Below are 16790 nucleotides of genomic sequence, written 5' to 3'. Positions count from 1 at the left end.
TTTCCAGTTTGCCCTGTATTTCATTGGGAAGGTCCCTAGGATTCACCTTGCCATAGAAAGAGTTGGATCTGTACCGTCAGCTCCATGTGAAGCTACAGGTTCATGGGCCTTCTAGACCTTTCCCATTTGTAGAGCCCCACTTCATGGACATGGCCTCCAGGGATGTCAGGAAGGAAGGAACAGATAGGGGATTCAGAGAGTAAAGCGGTAGAGAAATAGCCTAGACAGCTGAACTTGCTGGTTTTGCCTTTCTGCCTGGATTTTTCCTTTTGCACGTATTGCTGACTGTTGGTACATATTCTCCAAGTTTTCAGCTGACTTTCTCCTTACCAATGTGATCACAGAGCTTGGCATAGCTACAGAAATCTCCTTTGGACATGTTATATAACACCGGCTCTTATAGCTAAAGTTTTTTTTTTTTTTCTTTTTTCTTCCTCTGTCCTGACCTAGATAGTTTATATTTGCACAGCTGTCAGAGAGTTTGCTTCTCATTATTTCATGCTTGGGAGTGGGTACCCGTGTATGTGTGTGTGTGTGTGTGTGTGTGTGTGTGTATACATGTGTGAATGGTCTAATTGGCCAAAATAATAATAATAATAATAATCAGGGCAAAATAATTGTTCACTGCATTCTCCCTCCCTCCTTTACTTTCAAAGCCTGGGGAACTTACCTCCAAAGTAGTAGCTATTTCCAGAATAAATCTGCACACGGGTGGTGTCCTGGGCTGGGGATGCTGCATCATTATCCAGAGAGAGAGTGATGCGGTCCCTTCTGGCGTTGATGCTAACAGAATGCCACAAGCCATCGTTCAAGTTGCTTCCTGCAAAAGAAACAGGAAAGGCCCACATGGGGTTGATTGAGTAGGGCGGTCTGGAGCAAGGGGGCTCATGCTCTTCCCCTGCTGTGCTCCCTGTGTGTCTCAGCAGGCGCCCCTTGTGTCCCTGTACTTAAACTACAAACCCCACGTTTCCACACACTTCAACTTTCTTCCACTGTTTACTGCTCTAATTCTATTATTTTCAAAGTGGCTGAACCGCATCTGATACATTTGGTTTCAGAACAAAAGGGAAAACACAGATTTTTCTGTGTGCTACAGTAAAAGGCGGGGCCATGTGAACAGACCTCCTCCTATATAAATGCAGAGTAAAATGTTGAAAGGAAAAAAAAATTTCCAAATGTCCATGGTGATTTCATCTCTGGGTGGTGGGGTTATAGGTGACTTCAGTTTTCTCACAGTTTTCCACAAGTGCCTTATCTGCCTTTTTTTTTTTTTTTTTTAGGAAAAAATAAACAGTTTTTAAAAGCAAAAATAGATAAAGAATACTATATTCTTGTGCCAGGCAGAGGCAACCTCCCATCTGAGCGAAGTAACAGACCAGTTCATTCCCAACGTTTTTCCTCAACTAGGTGACACTGGCTGAGTTACCTGCCTTCCCTGAACTCTGGCTTTATCATCTGCAAAGATCATAATTCCCACTTTGTGTCATTGTAAAAGGATCAATTGAGATCAGACAGGGAAGTTTCTAGGACAATTGCAGGCATAGTAGGTGGGTTTTGTTGTTGTTGTTAAGATTTTGTTTATTTATTTATTTATTTATTTATTTATTTTTTTAAAGAGAGCATAGAGGGACAGAGGGGGAGGGAGAAAGAATCTGAAGCAGACTGCTCACAGCACAGAGCCCGATGCAAGATTCTGATCCCACAACCCCAAGATCATGACCGAGCCCAAGTCAAGAGTGGATTCTTGACAGACTGAGCCACCCAGGCACCTTATAGTAGGTGTTTATTACAAGTTAGTCCTCCCTTGTTCTCACCTCCCTGATGTCTTTGGTGCATACTACCCTGATAGACTATTTGATTGAGACAACTGATTTGGGAATTAGTCATAAAGATAGGGACTATTTCCTTTTACAAAGTGTATCATCTATTAAGACTGTTCATGTCAGATGCGTGCTGAAGGAAACTAAGTCTTAATCACCAATCCTGTCCCAAAGATGTGTCTGTGACAAAATCACATTGCCACACATGTTTTCACTCAATAGACATCTGTTGTGCCCCGCTGTGTGTTAAGCGGCGTTTCTACTCCTATTGCTTCAGTTTTCTTCCCTGCAAAGTGAGGAAATGATTGTACTTCCTAGCCATTGTGAGAATTATACAGTAGTTAATACAGTGGTGCATGTAGGACAGTTTATGCCACATCGTAAATAGACAATGTTACCTAAAACAAACGGACAGAACAGCAACTGCGAAGTGGTCCCTCCCATCTGGAAGTATAAAGACATCACATGGTGCCTATAATCCCTCATTAAATGGAAGAGATGTAACAACAAGGGTTAGAACACTGTCCTTTGAGTTCAGGTAGTGGGATAAACAGAGAAGCAAGCAAAGAACAATACTTGCCATTTTGGTTGGTGCAGTAATATGGGAGAAGAGAAGAAAGAAAACCTAAGTAATGGCATGTGAGGATCCTAGAAATGCTTCAAAGCAGAAATGGTTCAAGGAGTTTCTGAAAAATGCACAAGAGCTCTCTACTCATAGAGCAAGAGTTCAGGAAACAGAAAAACTACAAAAAAAGACAAAAAAGACAAAAAACTACAAAAAAAACTACAAAAGAAGCAGGAGAGGGCAATAGGAAGGTAATTGAGGATGGATCCAATCACCTAGGGGCCTGCAATGCCAAACCAAGGAATGGTTTTCCACAGTTTCCTTGAATAAATGATTCTGGAGAATGCTTTAGTCAAGCTAATTCCATCAGAACCCTTGGAGATGGGACCCTAGGCATTTGAATTCTTTTAAAATCTTCCTGGGTGATTCTAATGTATAGCCAGGAATGAAAATCACTGCTTTAGAACGATGGGAGTCCACGAGGGGTCCTTAGCATGGGAACAAGATGGCTGGAGATACATATGTAAAGACCCCATGGCAGAGGACAGGTGGGAGGAATCAAGGCTGGAAGCAGAACTGATAGGGCCTATTGCATCCACTGGTCGCAGGAGACAGAATGATGGGAGTCTCAGCCAAAGTAGCAGCAATGCAAATTGAGAGCAAGGGATGGATTAAGAGCTATTCCTAGAGGTAAAAGAGATCAGATTTGGTAGAGCCTAGTGGAGCAGTCCCTAAGAAACCAGCTGGGAAGGAAGCACTGAAAATCAGAGCCAAGGTCTGCAGGGTTTCTCAGAATAGCTACTAAAGAGCTTGTGCCCCTGAGCCCTCAGATGGTTGGAGAATATGCCCAGGGAGAAGCACAGCACCAGGCTGGGGGCCCAGCTGTGATGCACCAAGGCAGCTGTGCCCCATCTGCTCACAATAGGCCAGATGTAAGAGACCCTCCTGCATTTCCAGCCAGCTCCCTAGCAGTCTTTGCTACAGCCTTGAACATCTGCTTGGGGTGAACCCAAGGGCTGCTCCACCTGGCAGCCTTACTTCCTCCCAAAAGCCAGTGTTTGGGTCCTAACCACAGGGACTCTGCTAATGAGGTAGAGGCTCTGTCAGGTGTTTCCTGGTGATGAACATTTGACTTCTGGCAGGGGCATTTAGGGGGCATAACCAGCTGTAGGTCTTTACTTCCCTTTACTCTTATTTGCATACTGATTGAAATGCATTTGCATAATATAGGAGACTGCATCTGCAGACAAACTATAGATTGTTGGAGGTGAAAAGGAGTCCTTAACTAATCCAACTTAGAGGATGTAAAAAAAATAACCCCTAAGAGCCCAGTGCTCTGCTAAGCATCAGAGCTTCAGTAAGGAAGAAGGAAACAGAGGCCATGGGGAGAGCCCCAGCTAATCAGATATACATCCTCTGCTCCTTTTACAAATGAATGTGGCCTAAAGGAAGAAGTCTGAGCCCTGTGAGTAGCTGGGCCAGAGCGCTGGCCTTTGTGTTCTGACTCTGGGTCCCCTCCCCTTCCCCCATCACTACCCATGTTGCTCTCTTTCACATTGTTATTAATAAGAGTTTGCTTGGTTGTTTGTTTTCTTTTTCCTTTTTTCTTTTCTTTCTTTCACTTTTTCTTTTCTCTTCTCTGTTCTGCGATTCCTTTTGGTTTGATCTTTTGGATCTTTTCCTCCATGGTCCTGAATCCCTGCAGGGAGAGCCTATGTGAAATCTTCACTCTTCTGAAGAAAATTATTAGGTCAGTCGTTCCCGGTGCTGGTGCTGACCACACAAAGGGAGCACCTGGGGAGCTTCTGAAAAGACAGGTCCCAGGGCCCCACACCAGGTTAATTAAGGCAGGCTTCAGGGTGGCCCCAGGCCTTGGAAGTTTCAGAGATCCCCAGAGAGCCCATTGTGCAGCCTGGTTAACAAGTACACCGTTTGAGGTTTCGGAAGAGGAAGAAAAGAAGCTGGGAAAAACAAGGCTTGTTTTAGAGGTGCTGAAGCTGGGAACAGATTCCGAGGCAAGCAAAGTGATATATTTCCTTCTAAAAATCTGCTTTCTGCCTGGGTCCTCCTTCTTACTTCATTCTGTTTATATGTTATACATGTATTTTATATATATATATATATATATGTGTGTGTGTGTGTGTGTGTGTTACATATAAATATGTCTATATATGTTATATATATATATATAACAAAATAACAGCTCTGGAGGTTCTTCAAGGTTTAGTTTCTAAGAATTCTCTTTTTAAAAGTACAGGTTTAAGTCCTAGTAATTATTCAGAAATTAGGGAAAAGCAATTTTATCGGGTTGCTTTCCTCCGAAAACCTCCCTGAGACCAAGAGTTCTGAACAAATAGAAGTTTTCAGTGGACAGACTGGGAAAGCAGGAGCTTTGAGTCCAGGAATATCTAATGGGGAAAAGCCCCTGGAGGTAAAATGATGTAATTAGGATGACTTTGGAGTTCTAAGAATTCATATGGTTTAGGAGACCAGACTTAAAATATGGAATTTGATTTCTGGAAAAATCACTGGATAATGACAAATACAAATTTTCTGACCTGTAAGTCAAATAATATTTGCCATCCCCTAGAAAAGGAAGAAAAACCAATATACCAAGTTAGTGGATAGAGAGGGAAATAGGAAATTTCATATATTGTTGGTGGCAACATAATTTTGTGCATTCTTTCTGGAAAGCAAAATACCGAACATGAAAAAAAAAGTTCCTAAAAGTATCATAATTCATTTTCCATAAATTTTAATCCAAAGAATTAGTCCTAAAATAGTACAAGAGCTGCAGCCAAGATTTAGAGTGAAAAGAGTTCATGATGCCATTATTTCTAAGAGCAAAAATTTACAACCACCAATATTTCCAGGTTAGCTAAATCGAACAAGGTATACTTAATAATATGAACTATAAAGTAATTAAAAATGACCGTGTCCAAGAATGCAAGTGATATCCCGATAAGAGAAAAACTGAGACTATATAGTATATGTGGTTATGGTTTCCATTTTGTTAAAAATTATTACAAAGAGAAAATACTAGAATGCTCTGGAATGATTAGGTTTTTTTTTTCTTTTTTTCTTAATAAAGAGTAGCGGAAATTTCAAAGTTTCTGAAAACAAAATGTAAACTTTTTTTTTTTTTTTTTTTTTTAAGACTAACAAACTGTTTAAGTTGAGATAAAGGTTAGGAAATGTTTTCATTCTTTCTCACTTCTTGCTCTCATGGGTTAAAGCTGCTGCTCACTGGTCCCTGAATTCAGCCTAAGGCCCTCCTAGGAAAGATCTTTTATAGAGAGAGTTAAAGAAATTGCTCTGTCCTTTGCTCCGGATCTGAACCAAGACTCAAAAGTTTTTCTCCTTGAAAACAAAAAACAAACTAACAAATAAAATCAGTTTCCCTTCTTGCAATTGAACTTATAAATGAACTTTTGAAACACAGGCAAATTGTAAAAATAGCTAATAATACGCTCAAGATATTGAATATCTGTGACATGCCACGCATTTTAAATGTATAATTCCTAACTCTCACAATGGTCCAGGAGGCCAAGTTTTATTGTCTTTATGCTATAGGTACAAAATGAAAAGGAAGAGAGCTGCTCAGGTTCATGGGGTTACAGAGTTGAAGCCAAAATTGAAGAGGTGGTGTGGGGGACCCAGGCTGAGCTCCTGCTCTACACCCCTCCAAAGCCAGCCCTGCCATTCTCCAGGAACTGATGGCCAATTCTTTTGCAAAACTCTATTTTCTGACATGGAATTCAACTTTGTGTTTCATTATTTGTATTTTTGGAACAGCTTGATTGAGATAAAATTCACATACCATGCAATTTGTTTATCTAAAATGCACAATTTAATTATTTTTAGTCTATTCAGAGTTCGGCAATCATCAAGACATTAATTTTAAAGTGTTTCATAACCCCGAAAGAAACACTGTAACATGTAGCCATCACCTCTCTGATCTCTTCACCCCTCACCTCCTGCCTTAGTCAACCATTAGTCTGCTTTCTGTCTGTATGGATGTCCCTGTACTGGGAACTTCCTATGCATGAAATAATACACTATCTTGACCATACGAAGTTGAAACTTTGGTCCTGGTGTTACGTGGATCTTCTAGCTTCTAAGAATTAAAACACATTCAACTTCTGTTTCTTAGAATGTCTTCTTAGCTCTAACTTGGAATTCTAGCTAATTGTAATTACTTTAATTTTATTTTTCCAGGTAGGTAATCTCATTGAGCATTTAATACATCTTTTCTTTTTTCTCTTTCTTTTTTCTTTTTTTTTTTCCTTTTTAAAGATTTAATTATTTATTTGAGAGAGCAAAAGAAAGAGGGAGGGAGGGGCAGAGGGAGAGGGAGAATTTCAAGAAGACTCCTTGCTGAGTGTGGAACTGGTCATGGGGTTTGATCTCAGGACTCTGAGACCATGACCTGAACTGAAACCAAGAGTTGGACACTTAACCGACTATGCCACCCAGGAGCCCCTTAATATGCCTTTTTAAATACTTTTTGTAATGAGAACTTCACAGCAACTTATAGTTCACATTTGTTAGAACTGAGATTCAGAGCAGTTAAGTAATATCCTGAAAGACCAAAACCCTAAACTTTTTTATGGAAGTAAGGTTTTCCTTGAAACAGAGTCAGTCCTTCAACACTGGCACTGCATCATTTGGACCAGATAATTCTTTGTTGGGGGTAGGGGATTATGCATTATGCCTCTTGTTCATCATGTTTAGCAGCTCCCCTGACTCACTAGAGCCAGTGACAGCCCCCTACTCCCAGCACCAACATTGTTTCCAGATACTGACAAAAGTTCCTTGGGTGAGTTTAGGGGGAGGGGAGCCTGTGGTTGGCAGATGGGGAATCTCCGTTGGTTGAGAATGACATATTCAATAATTCTGGAGGCTGCAGAGCCTTGGTGCTCTCTTTCACCTCCTCTTTCTTTCTGTATTTCTCTTGTCCTCAAATACTGAATAGGTATTTGCCCTTTAGATTTCGTCTAATTTCAGCATCTCTCTTGATGATTTGAGTACAAAACCCTTGAAACACAGGGGCTGTCCCAGGACGTCTAAGCATGAACTGTTAGAGCCGCACATCAACATGCAGAGATTTAGCTCAAGCCACAGCAGAGTCCCCAGAGACTCTATTTCCAACCCTGAAAATAACTTGTCACAGATTTCTGTGATGCCTTTATTCACCTTGTACCCCTTGCTCAAGGCCCTGCCACTTATAATTTCTAGGAATTTAGACAGATTTCTTAATCTCTCTAGACCTGCTTCCTCATTTGTAAAATGGAGATGGAATTACCTGGCTTGACTTAGAAGATTCTAGGCTTTATCTTTTCCAGAAAACCCAATTCAGCTGCTTTTTCCACATTCTGTCATGTCTACCTTTACTTAATAGTTCAAAAGCAGTTTCAATTTTTGTGAGAACAAAGTGGGGAATGCATAAATAATTGAACAAAGCAGTCTTAAAATGTCAATCATGTCATAAAAGAACATATTACAATTATTAGTACCATTATGCTACAATTTAGATCCTGAGTTCTGTTTTTCTTGGATACCGTTTATCCATCAATTATGAAATTTTATTAACCCTTCCCTATACAGTAGACTGAATTCACATTTTTCTTCAAATTCCCTCTCCAGGCTTTATTCTATCCTTTATCACTGCAGCTGAGAATTTTTATGATGGGCTCCCTCTTTTCCAAGCCTCTGACTTCTTTCTGGTCCAGGACAGCTTGCTAGATTGAACTAAGTAGCACCTCACAGCAAATGTCCTTCTAGTGGGTCACTGAATCTCCACAGGCTTAGCTTGACAATCTTTGCCTGCTATAATCAAGTCTCCACCTGTCCTTCAATCCCATTTCCTAATGTTCCTACACAAATTCCCTACTGTAGCTAGGCTAGGGCATTCATTATGCTCCGAGTGAATACACTTACCTAATCATTGCCTCTACTCCCAGATCTCCAGTATACAAGCCCATTTTTTATCCTCCAATACCCAATATTTTTCCTAGAGCTTCTTCTGCTCAACTGTAGGGACAGGAAATTATATATATATATATATATATATATATATATATATATATATATATATTTTTTTTTTTTTTTTTAAGAGAGAGCGCAGGAAGAGGAGCAAGAGTGAGGGAATTCCAAGCAAACTCCCTGCTGAGCACAGAGCCTGATGTGGGGCTCCATCTCAGGGTCCTGAGATCATGACCTGAGCCAAAATTAAGAGTGAGACACTTAACCAACTGAGCCACCCAGGTGCTTACATTTTTTTTTTTTTTTTTGACTTTCTATCATAGTCACTAGACTCTCTATCTAGCACAGTGCAGGGCATTTAATAAGTGCCAAATGATTGAGTGAATCAGTTAATAAACCAAGAAACGAGCAAAGGAGGTTTACCTTTACCAGACCAATATAGTCATTTCTCCTTCCAAATTCCTATAACATCTGCTGTCTGATCTATGCATTTAGTTCATATAATTTACTGCTTTTTACCATTAATTAAGAATGCATCACTGCCAGTCTCATCACCCCGATGAGATTACAAGTTCCTGGGGGTCAGAGTCTGAGTTCTGTTTTGGTATCCACCTCATCATCAACAGGGCAGCATCCTTTCCTTTCCAAATGCTCATTGATTGATTGAACATCTCACCAGCTGAATCTCCATTGCCAAGTGTCAGCAGCAGGGTCTCCCTGGTACATGGCCCATAAATCACAGGTTAAACCTTTCCTAGTTGTTAAAGCCTGGTGCATATGTCACAGTAACCTGGATCCTGAAAATTCTTGGTCAGGGTATGCAAGGAAAACACCAGGGTTTGCCATCCACTAGAGTCAGAGAGGAATTGTGATGGAATTGTTGTTGATGGTAACCCCCTTATTTCCTTGATATAGGCCTGAACGCTTAGCTCAAAAATCAACATGGTAAAAAGTGAGCTGAGCTCCAGAGATATATTTCTCCAACACCTTCAGGATACAGCCCAAAATCTGATGTTCCTGCCAGAATGCTGCTTTATATTCTGTCTCTTCTCTTTGCCTTGTGACCCAGTTATCCTGAGTCAACTGTGGATTCTTATACTTCTCAATTTCCTACTTCTCTCCTCTGATTGGCACATACTTTCCTTCCCTCTCTATTGGCCAGAATCGACTCATTCTTCAAAACCAAGCTGTGTTGCCCCTGTCCTTAGAAAGCCCTTCCTTTCTCACACATCCAAGTTCCTCTCTTCAGTGCTCCCATATTAAGCTGAGCGTATGTCGTCTTGCATTACAAATGCCTCAAGACCATCCCTTCCAACTGTGCCTGTGAGTTCTGGGTGGACAATACCTCCATCCTCAAGTCTGAGTATAATGCCAGCAGAGAGTTGATACCTCAAAATCTTCCTAAATTAAATGGCAGCAAAGTGAATTCTATGAGAGAATTATCAAAGCAGAAAATAGGAAAGAGCAAAGGAAGTGAGATCACTTCCTGACTTCCTTTGACTATTAGAGTGTTCTGATGTAGCAATAAAAATGTAGCTCCTTCAGTTCCTCTTTTGAATGAGTGGTAAAGAAGGAAGAGTAAGTTAAGAAATGCCATTACTAGGACTTGAAAAAGCTGTAAATGCCCAAGAGATCACTGTTTTGGTAAACATTCCCAACCTCTACAAGATATCTCAAAGCTCAGACATTTCTCAGTTTCCCATAAAATGGAATGTCTCATCACATTTCTGTCTTCTGAAACTTGAACTCTGTGCTCACCCAACAGCTGGTTTTGACAGTCGTAGCCCTGTGGCTATTTATGTATTTGCCCTTGCTAATGGGATTTTCTCATCAACATTATTTTAGCTGAAATACAGAGGCATTAATGACAACTTAATTGAAGCAGAAGAGGAAGTTCACAAAGTTATCACATTTACTTGATGTGCAGATGGTGGCTAGATACAAATGGCTTAAATGAAAAAGGGCAATATTTGGGGAACGGCTCTGTTAATTGCAGGGCTGTAGCCTAAAACCATCTGGCCACAAGTATTAATCAGGGTGAGCTCGTCTGTCCTGCAGGATGCAGCTCTTCCAGCCATCTCTCCACCTCTGGGAGTTCCACTGGCCTTTATCTAATTAGTACTTCCCCTGAGTGTAGCTCATCTCTGGTTTTGACACATTCTGCAGCATAAGATTGTGGTAACCTGAATGTTTGTTAAAATATCACTATTAACTCTTCTTTCACTGTTAAAATTACATCCTTCTGAATCATTTTGACGGTCAACTCTACTGGTTTATTCATTTAGGCAGTTGCTTATACCTTGGGCACATAGTTATCAAAAATCTGTGTATCCGGAATGTGTTATAATAGGCCTTGGGCAAATAGTGATGAGCAAGTGTTCTTGTTCCCATGAAACTTTTCACTGTAGTAGTCAGGACAACAATGAACAACCAATTAATAGACACATGATTAATATACATTGTTACAGGCTGACTGGTGCTCCTTAGAATTCATAGGCTGAGGTCCTTACTTTCAGTACCTGAGAATGAGTCTGTATTTTCTGTATTTGGAGACAAGGACCTTTAAAGAGATAATGGAGGTAAAATGAGGTTATATGAATGGACCCATATCCAATATGACTGGTGCCCTTATGAGAATATTAGGCCTCATGAACTATATAAAAACAAATTCCCAAGTCACTACTCTGTACTGTTTCCTTTCAGTAGTTTCAGCAAACTAATGCATACACATACACATATCCTTAGGGCAAATGCTACATAAGAGAAGATTTAGAAAGCTCGGTGATGGGGCATCTGGCTGGATTTGGGAAAGTTTCTTGAGAAAATATCAATTGAGATACATTCTGAAAGACAAATGGGATGGTGTTGACCATAGTTGTATGGACTTATTTAAGTAGTCAGTGTTAAATAATAATCAAATAAACATCCATCAAGGCTGCTGACCTAAGGTTATACCACTAGAATTTCATCTTGTCTTCAGTCCCAGAAGTTTCCTAAGTGTGGATAATGGATAGCTGTTTAGAATAGATTGCGTAATTGGTACTTCTGGAATGCCCTTTCAGAATTCTTCCTATTCAAGCCAGTATATAGAAATACTGAAAGTTGTAAGGTGGTTGAAATACTATGAACACAGTTGCCTGTATGTGGGAATTAAATTGGGTAAGCTGGGAGTGCCTCTTCAACAAACTCTTGGCCTTAACTGAAAACATTTCAATGGTGTCTGGTTGATTTCTGGTTCTTTGCTAGTTATGTCTCCTCTTGCCCAGGAATTCTGTTCTGTGCCTGTGGACTGGTTTTTAGTTTCCATCTTCCCAACTAATAGTCATTCAGTTGTGCCCAACTGTTAGGTTGACACCTCTCAGCTTGGAGACTTCATCCATTTCCCAGGTTCCAATCATGCCTTCATCCTGAAAACTCTACTCTGAGTTTGATGCCTCTAGTCGTACCAGGGAAAGCTCTGGATAGATTCTTCCTCTAATGGAATATCAAAACTGGTCCTTATGCCATTTGACTTTACTGGTGCTTGTTCTACTTATTGCAGTGAGGTAAACATGTAAAAAACCTTCAACTATAAGAAAGTCTATTCCATACTCAAAGATACTTGTCACATCTGTGTCTTGCTTCCTCTCTACCTAAAATATCTCCACCCTTAACATAGTTTGAAGATACATTCTGATCTCCCCCTTACAAGACACACACACACACACACACACTCACTCTTTCTCTTTCTTCTAGATCTACTTACAGAAAGTTTCCCCCAAAACAACTTCTTATATTGGGATCTTTAGCTCCTAACTATACATGTCACTGAGAGTCAAATGCATGACCTTTCTGGAACATCCAAGTCTCATTCACAAAATAATTGTATGACAAAGGCTAAGTTCAGTTTTTTGTGTGTGTGTTTTTGTTTGTTTGTTTGTTTCTTTCCTTTTAAGATTTCATTTATTTATTTGAGAGAGAGAGAGAGAGAGACAGGAATATGGAGAGTGAGCATAAGTGTAGAGGAGAGGGAGAAGCTGAGCAGAGAGCCCAACATGGAGCTTCATCCCAGGACTCTGGGATCATGATCTGAGCTGAAGGCAGACGTTTAGCCAGGTACCCAGGTACCCCAAAGCTCAGCTTTCTTACTTCACAAAATATACCACAATTTTGAGAGTAGAGAAACATGATCTCTGACAGGGGACATGGCCCTGCATACCCTCAACGAAGGCCATTTACCATATTTTCAAAAGAAGACTCTTGGGTTGATGATTTCCTTGAAGACAGTGAGGAAAAGGATTGACCTCAGCTCTTCTTCAGGAACTCATATAAAGGACTAGAAGGGATTTTACTAATTTTACACCAAGTCTCTCCTTTAGCAGAATAAGACAATGAGGTCTAACAGAACAAGAGTTACTCACATTCCTCATTTATGTAAGCCACAGCCAAGAATGCCAAAGCCTGAGTTCAAGCTCTTTGCCCAGGCTCACTTTTCAGTGGGGAGTTAACACTTTGAGAAATGTCACAGTAGCAAAAGCAGATTTCAAACTTCAATGACTAAAGCCCTCAGACTTCTTCCATTTTCATTCCCGGCATCCTCACATCAGAAAAATAAAAATAACATTGAAGTTTCACATCACATTTAAAGTAATTATAGTAATGCCAGCTTTTTCTCTCAATTCTTTAATGTTTCACACAAAATTCAAAACATTCCTCCCTGATTCTCCAAAGAAACAGAGCAGGTGGTATTCTTTACCTTTATACAGTTCCCTGTTTTCTTAGTAATTCAGATGAGTTTGGACAATATCAATCTCCACTCTCATCAGCTCTCTAAAAGTCTTTAGTGACACCCGTTTCTGACATGAAAAAATAGAACAAAGTATCTACTGCTCAATGAACAGGTGTGGATGTGAGAGATGGACTAGTCCCTGTGATACATGCCACCTCATGAAATGTAGTAAAGAACTGAGAGCTTGAAATGCATAAAGTAGAAAGCCCAGGTGTTTGTTCATTTATTTAAGATTTGCCTATAGATCTTTTCTGATTCCTGAAAAGAGGAATGGAAAGTCTCACTGTGCAGAAGGACACCTTGAAGGTATTCTCTCTTCCAGGGCAGCCCCACGATTTCCATGTGGGGTTTGGAGCATGCAGTGATCAGAATGGGAAAGGCTGCGTAATACAGGGCAAAGTTTTTGGAAGCAGATAGACACTCAGTAGTACTTCATGTTGCTTAGTGCCCTTAGTCCTTAGATGATAATCTTACTAAGGAATTGGCACTAAGCTTTATGTCTTGTATACTGAATGAATACTGGTGTGTGTGTGTGTGTGTGTGATGGAGATATGGGTTCTTTATTTTATAATATTATGCAGGCAAACTCAGCTAAAATATATAAGAGGTCTTAAAGACAATGGACTCACCATCTTGTGTAAATCCCACATAACGTAAGAATTTCTCAATGGAACCACCAAATAAAATGTTCTGGGAAGAATTAACTTAGACACTAGATAGCTATTTACTTTAATAGCTTTTTTTTTTTTTTTAAAGATTTTATTTATTTATTTATTTATTTGAAAGAGATCACAAGTAGGCAGAGAGGCAGGCAGAGAGAGGGGAAGGGAAGCAGGCTCCCTGCTGAGCAGAGAACCTGATGTGGGGACTCGATCCCGGGACCCTGGGATCATGACCCGAGCAGAAGGCAGAGGCTTTAACCCACTGAGCCACCCAGGCGCCCCACTTTAATAGCTTTTGAACATACATCTGTAAATCATTTTTCTAAAGTTTCCTCACATTTGAATTACAATATAAAATATGAATATGGGTGGCATTAAGTTCCAGTATAAAGACCATGAACTTGGGAATCCAAAAGAAAGACTGGAGGTAGAATATCATCTTGGTCACTTTAACTTAATTTTTTGGTTCCCAGTTTCATCCTTCCCATGAGGCCCCAACACAATGCCTGACCTGCGAGAGATCCACAATGACTGGCGATTCTACTCTCTTGTCAAGTTACAGTGAGAAGATGTTCTCAAATTTTCTTCATCTCCACATGTATAAGACTTTTAAGAAGGGAGATAACAAAAACAAAAAGTAAGTATATATACTTACTTTTTGTTATCTCCCTTCTTATATGTATATATGTGTATATATATATATGTATATATATACATATGTGTGTGTGTGTATATATATGGGAAGCGTTATATTGTTATCTTTCATCTTCTGGAAACTTCATCTCCTAGAAGAACTGAATTCAGATGCTTTCTACTTTGAGGATGCATCTAGTTTGCACTTCTGTCCTTGACCTCCAAAGCAAAACACCATGCACTCTGGATGAAGCTCTGGAAAGAGGAATGGATGTGCTAGGCATCCCTGCACTTCCATTTCCGTGGGGGTTACTTTCTCTTTTAGACCCAAGATGTTAGAAACACCTGAATTAATCTTTAAATATCTGGAATCCCTGTCCCACTAACAAAATGCAATGCGCTATACTGTCTATGTTCTGTGATGTACCATGTGTCGAGGGCAGCCCCACTGGGCCTCAAACATCAACAGAACAATGGCCATTACATCCTACTTTCTCATTTGGGGTTGTCATTCCTTAGAAAGCCACAATGATCTCAGGTACTTTGAACAAGTTTCCTCAGAAATGTAAGGAACAAGAAAACTTTCTGTGTTTGACTTTCTGTTGGCTTGTTGTTGTTTAACTTGTCTCCCCTGCTCTCCCCAGGTAGAAAAATTTCAGCAGACACAAAGCATAGCTCCATTTCAAAGAAAAAAATGAGAGAGGTCCGAATTTTCCAAAATTCAAAACTTATTATTGGGGAAATAATAAAGCAAGAGTTTTCTGAGACAGACTTCAGGAATTCAGTCAGCACATTTTTAAAACTTCCTTTTACCTGTTTCATTTTTTTGAGAGACAGGTCTGAAATAACAGATAATTTTTTCCCCTTCCTGCAGCTGGGTAATGTGGCAGCTTTTACCAGCCTCTCTCAGTCATAAATGTGTTTTAATGGACTGACATGTGCTTAATAATACAGACAGCACCTGGATGCTTTAGAACAAAGTGCCACCAGGGCCTAGCCTATGTTAAAACTGCATTATTGACGTGAGGCCTACAAGTCTCTATACTCAAACATCTTGCTGATTAGAGACAAACAGCCTAGTACCAATTCACATTTTTCTTCTTCAAATAGAGAGACCGAGGTCTAATTTTATAACTCTGAACATGAAGAATATTATGTTTCTAAGTGATTAACTCACCTCCATTACTAGAAATTTTATAAATTTTATAAAATTCTGTCACTGCACAAATTGACTCAGCTTTTATGACTCTGTGGAGTGAGGCCCCTTCCAGCTATAGGTCTTGAATCAGTATGTGAGGGAAAAAAATCTGCTGACTACTTCTCAACATCGTGCTTAGGATTTTAGATACATTATTTCATTTAGTCACCATCATGCAGTTTCCTGACTTAAGAACTCTTTTTTTTTCTTCCTATCTCACATTTTAGGCAAACTCTGAGATAGTTCCTGATGATCTGTGACTCCTAATATCCACAGGTTTGTATAATGCCTTTTGCTTGAGCAAGACCGAGATTTATTTACTTGTTTCTACTACTGAACAGAGCATGGTAAAAAGGATGGAATGCCTCTCCTGGTGTCAGGTTATAAAAGGACTATGGTTTTCACCGTGAGTGTTCTTTGTCTTTCTTGAATCACTCATTTTGGGATAAAGGTACTATAATTTCATGAGGCACCCTTCTGGAGAGGCCTTGGAATAAGCTTGGAAGCGGATCTTCTGAAGCTGCCCAATAGCCATATGAGTTAGCTTGGAAGCAGATTGACCCAGAGTTGGACTTTAAGGTAATGGCAGCCCCCACCAACAATGGAATTGAAGCCAGAATTACCCAGCCAAGGTGCTTCTGGATTCCTGACTCTTGTGAACTAGGACACGATAAACATTTTCAACCCCTATATTTTGCTATAGTTAGTTACACAACCAGAGATAACGAATCCACTCTCACTTACATACGGGACGAAGTTAAGAAGTTTATTCAGAGCCATAGAATATTAAGGAAAAGAGGTATTTTTTGAACCTAAGTTCCAGACCCAGGCTCTCCTATTTTTGCTCACTAAGTGGCATATGAGGTTCTCCCACAATCTGACTTGATCTTGGGTATTAAGTCATGCCCTTTACTATTTAAATCAATTTTCTGTAATTTATTTAGATAACAAATCTCCAGTTGGGAGAAGGAAGACATTTAAGACAAAAATGTGATGTAGTGTAATCCAGGATGGATACTGGCCCAGGATGTCCAGAGGAGGGGTATTTACTCAGACTGTAGAACCATGAAGGCTTTTCAAATGATTTGTGTACTTAAGAACATGCCTCTGCCCCTAATATAATGTCTGGCACATTGTAGCCTCAGTAAGTACTCGTTGA

At 40.0% G+C, this 16790-nt stretch overlaps 1 protein-coding gene across 2 annotated transcripts in view; it reads right to left on the bottom strand.

The window, feature by feature from the left end:
• The window catches only part of CNTNAP5 (contactin associated protein family member 5), an 858994-nt gene that overhangs the window by 382845 nt on the left and 459359 nt on the right, over positions 1 to 16790 (bottom strand). For both annotated transcript variants that reach the window (XM_044242676.1, XM_044242675.1), the window contains one exon: positions 671 to 820. In XM_044242676.1, coding sequence (XP_044098611.1) covers positions 671 to 820 — 150 coding nt within the window. The remainder of the gene's footprint in view (positions 1 to 670; positions 821 to 16790) is intronic.

This window comes from Neovison vison, chromosome 3, assembly GCF_020171115.1.
Source record: "Neovison vison isolate M4711 chromosome 3, ASM_NN_V1, whole genome shotgun sequence".
NCBI lineage: Eukaryota > Metazoa > Chordata > Mammalia > Carnivora > Mustelidae > Neogale > Neogale vison.
Note: the sequence above shows the minus strand (reverse complement) of the source record. Positions and strands in the feature narration are given on the sequence as shown.